This window comes from Cupressus sempervirens, chromosome 6 (genome assembly GCF_028749045.1).
Source record: "Cupressus sempervirens isolate cs-2001-9-10 chromosome 6, ASM2874904v1, whole genome shotgun sequence".
Classification (NCBI taxonomy): domain Eukaryota; kingdom Viridiplantae; phylum Streptophyta; class Pinopsida; order Cupressales; family Cupressaceae; genus Cupressus; species Cupressus sempervirens.
The window spans coordinates 330,699,367-330,708,256 of record NC_143123.1 but is presented as its reverse complement, the minus strand read 5'-3'; the positions used below and the strand labels follow the sequence as shown (position 1 = coordinate 330,708,256).

Sequence of the window (8,890 nt, the reverse complement as noted above, 5' to 3'; positions counted from 1 at the left end):
GTAAAGGATGAAGTCTCTATCAAACTTGGGGTTGACAAGAGTGGGAGCTAATGCAATTGATTTTTTGATCTCTTCAAAACTAACCTTCCCTTCTTTCGTCCAATTGAACATCAGGTTCTTCTTCAACATAGTTGTGAGAGGTTTCGCCATGGAGACAAGATCAGGGATGAACATTCTTATGAACTTGAGCCTACCAAAAAAGCTCTACAATCCTTTCTTATGACTGGGAAGTGGGAGAGAGAATTTCTTGTACTCTCTCTAGATCTATTTTTAGCCCATTTATTGATACAATATGTTCTAGGAGCTTTCCTTGTTCAGTGGCAAACACACACTTCTTAGGATTTAGGGACACGCCATACTCTGCATCTTTCAAATACCTATCTCAAACGATCTATTGCATGTTTTGAGAAGATAACTATATCGTCAAGATAGACTAGCACAAAATTTTCTAGTACACCTCTGAAGGCCATCTCCATTGCCTTCTGAAATGTAGCACCTGCATTGGTTAGTCCAAATGACATCTTACAATAAGCATAGGTACCCCATTTGGTAGTGAAAGTTCTCTTATATCTATCTAAATCTTGGACAACACCTGATTATAGCCTAAAAAAATCTAAGAAAGAAAACCTTTTTGAGCCACTAACCTTGGACATAATTTGTTCCATAGAAGAAAGGGGATGGTGATCTTTAACAGAAGCCTTATTAAGGCCCCTAAAATCTACACATAGCCTAATTTTTCCACTCTTCTTCCTAATAGGAACATGATAAGCTACTGATGAGGAGTTCTTGATAGGAAAAATAATGTTAGCCTCTATGAGCTTTGACAGTTCCTTTCTCATTAATGGTTCAATCTTAGGGTTAACTGGCCTCTATTTCTGCCTAATAGGCTTAGCATCATGGTTTAAATCTATGGTATGCTGAAATAAACTTGGGTCAAAATCCTTTAAGTCTTCATATATCTAAGAAATAACATCATTAATTTCTTGACATAATTTAATAAGCACTTCTTGTTCAATATTAGTGCATACCTTTCCCACGTTGAGAGTTCTTCCATCAACAATAGTGACAGGTGTGTAGTCATCCCTTGTTGTGGTTAGGTTTGAACCTTTTCCTCTTACTAGACCTTTAGGCAATTTGTTGGAGTTTAGCTTCATAATCTGGTCCCCATACTGACTTTGCAATTTGGACTGATTTCTAATAGAGAACTCTACTTCATTTTGCAAGAAATTGACAATTAGCACATCATAATCAAACACTTGCCAACTTGTACAATTATCTAGGATAATAGGCCTTGCAACAATTCTAATTTGTTGCTTCTTTTCATCAGCAACATGCTCTGGTATATCATAATGAGCACCAATAATTGCAAGCCTATCAATATGTTTATTTTTATTTTTTGGGACACTCTGAATATTGAAAGCCTGGAAGTAGATCCCAAACTCTATGCTTGTATAATCTAAGAAGGTTGTTCTTTGTGACATTTTGATTTCTAATTTAATGAACAACCAACTCACTATCCCCAAATACCTTTAAGAGCTTTATGCCTCTTCTTTGTGCAAGTTGGAGACCTTGGATCAAGGATTCATACTTTGCTACATTATTAGTGTAGCTAAATTTAAGTCTATATGAAAATTTGTACTACTCCAAATAAGTTGAAACCAACATTACACTAGTACTTGAACCATCTTTGTTTCTTGAGCCATCAAAGAACATACTCCACAATCTATTTGTACTTTCTTATATTTCATGAGATTGGGAATAGGAGCATTCTCCTCAAATATGCAATATATTCCAAGACCTATTTCCACAACCTCCTGCATTGGGTCAAATTGATGAGAAGCAGTTTGTCATTGATGTCAACATAGCATGTTTGATGTCTTTTGTGGCATCTTATAGAAGAAATATGAAAATATCAAGTTGGTGTGGAGGGCTAGTTGAGCATGATAACCACCCAAGGTTATGGGAGATACTTTGGAGTATCTCGTATATGCAGTTAATGTTAGAAGTAGAAAGGACAAGTCTAGAAGAAATGTAAGTTTTGGTGATGTCTATTCTAAGATAGAGTTTATAGAGGTATGTTATGGTAAACTTGTATATCTCTTAGCAGAGTTGATATGTCGATGATCAAGGTTGAGGACATGAAGAAGACATGTTGAGGATGATGTGGATAAGCTCGCTCATCATAATATTGCATGTACATAAAGTTATTCAAGTTGAAAGGCTGAATATTTGTGTTATCACTAAGTGTAACATGTTCTTAATATGGTCTTATAATAATTAATTGAGAAGGTCTAATAGTTGACTCAGGAATTATTTTATGGACTCAATATAAAGGAGATTTTCCTTTATCATGAAGTGTGTAGATATGGCGATATGTGAATTGTGACTGTTTAGAAGTAGTAGAGAGTATGGAATGTAAAGTTGAGCAGAACAGTGTGAAAGTGAAGGAAACTTCATTGTCAAGGTTTTTCTGAGTGATCCGAGGTTTGGTATTTGGATCCAAGGTTCGTGACCTGGTCTACAAGGTGTAATTGTGATTGGTGTAGTTGACAAGATAGAGGAAAGGACAAATAAAAGAAGAAGATACCAGTAAATTACTTGTTTGAGTAGTGAGCTCTTCTTGTAGTAAACATTGCATGTTTGGGTAGTGGGCTCTCCTTGCATAAATTTTACCACAACTCTTAATAGGGTTGGTATATCCTAATAGGGATTCAAAGTCTCCTAACATGGACTCATTGTACTAATTGTTGTAATAGAATCCTAATAGGGTCTATCCTCTAACAAGGAATATTTATATTAGTACATCATCTTGTGGGCATCATTCCCACTCGAGTTTTCCCCTCTAATCAAAAGTTTCCCTAGTCAACATATATAGTGTAATTGTTTATGTGCATCTTTGTATGGTTTCTTTTTACTTTGGTTGAATGGTTAAGTTTGTTTAATAAAGATTAGTGGTTTAATTATTGGATAACTGATTCACCCCCCTTACCTCCCCCTCTCCCCCCCTCTTACTTATCTTGGTGGACTATTATTTCTAACAATTGTATTAGAGCACAAGGTCCTCGAAGAAATTTTTTAATAGCTTGGCAGATCCATGGCGAACATGTTTAGGAAAGATAGTCCAAAGATTGATGGAACAAACTATGACAGTTGGAAGGAAAAGATGAAGAAACATTTGTTGTGTATGGGTCTAGGATATTGGATCTTGACAAAATCAGTGAAATAATCATTGACGAAAAGGATTTGGAAACTTGCACTGAGATAGAAAGAGATATTTTCATATGTGGCATGAGAGATAGAGAAGCACTATTGACTGCACTTATTGAAATTGAGTACAATTAGGTAAAATCACTTCCTACTTCACATTTGATTTGGAAAGATTTGGAAATTAGTTTTGAAGGTGATGCACATTCTAAGAAGTTGAGGCTAAAAAGTTGGATTTGTGCACTTCAAGATGCTAAGATGATGAAAGATGAATTTGTAAGAACATATATAGGTAGGATATCAAAAAATATTGTAGGTATTAAAGCTCAAGGAGGAAACAAAGAAGATGATGAGGTTATATGGAAGATATTGAAGACTCTTACACCACCATTCAAGCCAACAGTTCAGATGATATAGCTATTGATATCATGTACCAAATATTTCACAAAGGAGACATTGATTAGAAGACTTGAAGTAGTTGAGAATGAATATAGACAGTTTGGAGAATTGACTAGAATAGAGACAAATTTTAGTGCCTTGAATATTTGACCTAACCTATCAAGGAGCACAAGTGCTAGAGGAGATTTTTCTAGCAATAACAAATCTAAAGAAGACAAAAATATTGATGAAGTAGTAGCCCTTCTAGTAAGAAGAGAAAAGGGAGGTAAGAAAATCTTTAAGTGTTGGACTTGTGATGAATATGGTCATTATGCATCTAAGTGTCCTAAAAGGGAGAAAAAGTATAAGGGAAGTCATACATCTAGAAAAGATAGAGATTATTTGTATGCAAATGAAGATAATGATTTTGATGATCAAGCATTAAGTGCTAGTGATGATGAAATTGTATTTGTAGATAGTCTAGAGAATTGACCAGAATAGAGACAACTTTGAGTGCCTTGAATATTTGACCTAACCTATCAAGGAGCACAAGTGCTAGAGGAGATTTTTCTAGCAGTAGCAAATTTGAACAAGACAAAAAGATTGATGAAGTAGTAGCCCTTCTAGTAAGAAGAGAAAAGGGAGGTAAGAAAATCTTTAAGTGTTGGACTTGTGATGAATAGGGTCATTATGCATCTAAGTTTTCTAAAAGGGAGAAAAAGTATAACGAAAGTCATAAGCCTTGTTAGAAATGGAAAATGAAATATGTAAATAAGCAATACCAGGAAAGAATCTAAGTGAGTTAATGCATGAAAAGATATTACCATAAGATAGTAGAGAGAAAGCTTCAAGATCCAACACCATGAGACAAGATATTTGGAAAGGGGAAAGCAAAGAAAACCCCTTGTGACATTATGAATGAGGCATGATAAGCCTAAGAAGAGAGAGAGAGAGAGAGAGAGAGAGAGAGAGAGAGAGAGCAAGATAGAAATGCTCATATAATAATTGAGAAGAGGAAGAAAACCTCATTAGAAATGAGAGAGAAGGGTCATCTCTTAAATAGAGATGAGAGAGAGGAGTTAGAATGTAACTCCCATGTCTATGAATGCCACCATTCATAAGTGTGTGAGGCCAAGTGTGAGATTCCTCTTAAGGAGGAATAATCTAAATTACAAATTACAATATATATTTGTCCTCACATATTCCACTAGAGGAAAAAATAAGATGTAGTGGAAAAAGGACAAAAAATAAATATATTAGGATACCTTGGCTTATATCCTAATATATTATAACAATAAAGAAAGGAGGTCTAACCTTGGTTTATAAATACACCAAGGAAAGTTTACAACTTCTAACACCCCCCTTTAATCTTTACTTGGGGTAATTATATCAAGGGGTATTAAACCCATAATTTACAACAATCTGCAACTTAATCTTCAATATGAAGTAATTTGATTGTCTTCAAGCCATATGGTACATTTACAGATCCAAGAGAAGTACATGAGTCCTTTGAATGTGATCAAGTGGAAGCATAGACAGATCTTCATATTTGAAAAATCAAGAAGGTTCCTTGATGGATCACCTAAAAAAAAAAACAAGACAACTATCCACAAGTAGAATTACATTGAATGGACAAGTTAGTAAAAAAATGAAGTTATAATAATTTAATCAAGGAGAAACTAAGAGAGATGAGGATAAATGAATGTGTTTGCCAACATGCAATGGAGTTAACACGATATCTAAAATAAGTCATAACCTCAAAATGATCATAATATGGGTCAAAATGACCAATCTTTATGCAATAACTCTCTCATGAAAGAAACATACTAATGCACAAATGACCATAGACAAGGCCAACTAATGAAACCTGCATCAACATTGCGTCAATCACATGGATATAGAGAGTCCACTAATGAGTCATCCAACTACAAGTGAATGGGTCGCGACTCCATCACCTACATGACCCACGATCTAGGCAATAAAGAATGCAGAACATTATCACATTGTATATTTATCAAAGGAATATAAGAGAGACAATAATAAATAAGTAGAACATGTGCCTCAAGCACCAAATAATTCAAGCTACAGTTTTTCCAAGAATTATTGTCGATGTGGACCAAAGGAAGGGTTTATGAGGAGTAACAACATATTGCCTTCAAAAAGAAATCCATCATGGACAAGCAACATCATTTCCATGAGGAAAAGATCAACATGGGTCAAAACAACTTGCTCAAATAAAGTCTCCAATATAGGAGTGCTCCAAGATATGGTAGCCTCGTCACCTATACACTCAAAAATGAGCAAAGTGTAGGAAGTCATACCATGACTAAACCAAAACTAGGAGCATATACCAAGAAGACAAGGAGATTGGAATGGGAAATCCCCATAAGTATCATCCTCGCATTGAGGAACAACATGGAACAAATGGAGGGAAACTCCATTGAAGTAAGTGCACACCAATTATAGGTTGGAGGGATACTCCACGGGCCAGATAAGGCAACTATGAGTCAGTTTAAAACTATCGGGTCCACCACAGTTAACCTTGATAAATTGGCTCCCGATGCAACTTACAAAAATATATATAATAAAAGAATGGTATTAAACCTTGAAATGCTACTATGAGCATAAAGAGATGCTATAAAAGCATAAAACTGCAACCATGTGTAGATAGATCAATAGAACATAGTAAAATCAAATCATTAAATAATGAAGACAATAGTGTAAGATTACTCATAAATCTGAATAAATTGAGTATAAATTATTAGATATCAGTTAAAATCTCCATGCAAGGTGAACATAAGTGTGGATACAGAAAGGATGGGCCCACCAAGGAAAATATACGAAAGAACAAAAAAAACAAGTATCCAGAAAGGAAATTGAAAAAATACACTTGTACATTTATAAGACAAAGCTATGATCTAGCTATATTGAACTTATACCAAGGAGTCACCTAAACTTTCATAATACTCATAAAGACAATTTTGTTTGAACAATTATAATTTAGTAAAAATAATGACTTTGATTTCTATTAAACTATTCAAGATATAAATTTGAAATCCAAAAATTTATTGAAAACTTAATGATAATTAAAGGTTTTCAAAATAAGGATAGAAATTTTATAATAATAATATATTTATATTTATATTTTTTTATAAATTTATTAAAAATAAATTAAAATACTTAAGAATTAAAATTTCAAACTAAATTAAATAAAAGTAAATAAAATTAAATAAAATTAAATAAAATTTAAAAACGTGAATTATTTTTATTTGATTTAAGAAAACTTAACTATAAAACTAAGAATGACTAGTAAAGTTTTAAGCTTTAAACTAAAATTAAAAACTAAATAAAAAACAAAGACTACAAACTTAAAAAGGTAGAGATTATGAAATTTTTAATACACGGTCAAACATGAGTATGAGCTCGAAATGTTACAGAGATAATGTTTGGAACAGACAAAGACGACTAAAATTAAAGCAGCTATGGAGAAATCTCTGGAAGGGGATGCAGAAAAATACAGTGCTGAATACATTCTATTATGCATGGATAAGTGCATTATTATGCACTATTGGAAGACCAACGAAGGAGTCTTAGCGGTAAAATCTGGAATAGAGCCATATGATGGCCTGACACAGGACTTGGGCTTTGAGAGGGGTGAGGGTGAGGTTGGTCCTCTCTGATGAATGAATTGCACATCATGTACAAGTGGATTCTCTACATGACTTGGAGGAGAACCATAGAAATATGGTGGTGAGCATCCCAGGTTTGATGGGTCCCCACATCCACTCTTGCTAAGAACTATATCCAAAACCTCTACTCCGGCATTTGTTTCACCATGCTCCTGGTTATAACTGCGATGCCATCTCAAGGGTTTTGAGAACTCTGGAGTTGCCAATCCAAGTCTTTGTGGCTTTGGGCATATGATTGCTCCATCAGATCTTTCTCTCATTAAAGCAGCTCTTAGCCTGCCCATTTCCTTCATTTCTACTGAGCTTGTACAATTACTTTGGGTAGCACAGTGCATCATGATTCCTCAGTTCAATTCAAAAAATTGCAAATGCAAAACTTCTCAAACTTTGTGCTTTCTGCAACTGATGATTCTGAGATCTAGTGAACTAGGTGAGCAAATACTTTTTAGATCCGTTCGAAACACCGATAATAGCTCCTTTCTCAACAAATCTCAGATGCCTAAATAAGAATTTTCTAAGTAGATCAAGAAATCCCTCATCAAAATAGGAAACCAAAAAAATTCCCAGAATAAAACCCTTGTTCAAATCACTGGCATGAGCAAAGCATGTTATCAGAACCGCGCAGAATTCCCCACTTCCTCCTCTTGCTACTTATGGATTGTATATAATAGGCTGGCCGATAACACAGGAGGAGGGAGGCGGAGGAGAAAGAACCACAATGAACCAGTCTCCATCGAAACCGATCCCAAAAAAAACCATCAACGGTAAAAGTCCGAACCAAAGAACAGGCAAAGAGAACCGATGGCTATTCGGAACGGAACCGAAAAGAATCCAAAAGGCAGCGTGAAGAAAATATTTTTTTAAAAGAAGAAAAAATACTATTAAAATAAGAATTATAAATGCTACTTGTTCAAAGAAGAACATTTTTTTTTTTTTTTTATCAACAATATATCAAAACTTGCACAAATTAGAGCAAACAGAAGTTAATCAGGTTTGGCGGTAAACCAGCCAAACCCAAAAAAAAAATTCAATTTCTTCCAACTTAAGAAGATTGAAAAAAAAATTAGTGAAATATCTCTCCAGAGTCTCCTTTGAATTGTACCTTCATGCAAACACTCAAAACAAAGATTAAACTGCTCTGATACCATGTTAGAAATAGAAAAAGAAATACATAAATAAGCAATACCAGGAAAGAATCTAAGTGAGTTAATGCATGAAAATATATTACCATAAGATAGCAGAGAGAAAGCTTCAAGATCCAACACCATGAGACAAGATATTTGGAAAGGGGAAAGCAAAGAAAACTGCTTGTGACATTATGAATGAGGCATGATAAGCCTAAGAAGAGAGAGAGAGAGAGCAAGATAGCAATGCTCATACAATAATTGAGAAGAGGAAGAAAACCTCATTAGAAATGAGAGAGAAGGGTCATCTCTTAAATAGAGATGAGAGAGAGGAGTTAGAATGTAACTCCCATGTCTATGAATGCCACCATTCATAAGTGTGTGAGGCCAAGTGTGAGATTCCTCTTAAGGAGGAATAATCTAAATTACAAATTACAATATATATTTGTCCTCACATATTCCACTAGAGGACAAACTAAGATGTAGTGGAAAAAG

The 8,890-nt window shown here is 34.5% G+C and overlaps 1 protein-coding gene across 1 annotated transcript; it reads right to left on the bottom strand.

Annotated features, from left to right (window-relative positions):
* Window positions 1–7,147: 7,147 nt before the first annotated feature.
* On the bottom strand, window positions 7,148–7,564 carry LOC149552504 (uncharacterized). The gene has a single exon (XM_089790205.1). The coding sequence runs from the start codon at window positions 7,562–7,564 to the stop codon at window positions 7,148–7,150; it is 417 nt and encodes a 138-aa protein (XP_089646331.1).
* Window positions 7,565–8,890: the final 1,326 nt, after the last annotated feature.

Excerpts from the sequence above, each read along its gene's own strand:
- LOC149552504 (XM_089790205.1), bottom strand. The coding sequence starts at position 7,564 with ATGAAGGAAATGGGCAGGCTAAGAGCTGCTTTAATGAGAGAAAGATCT.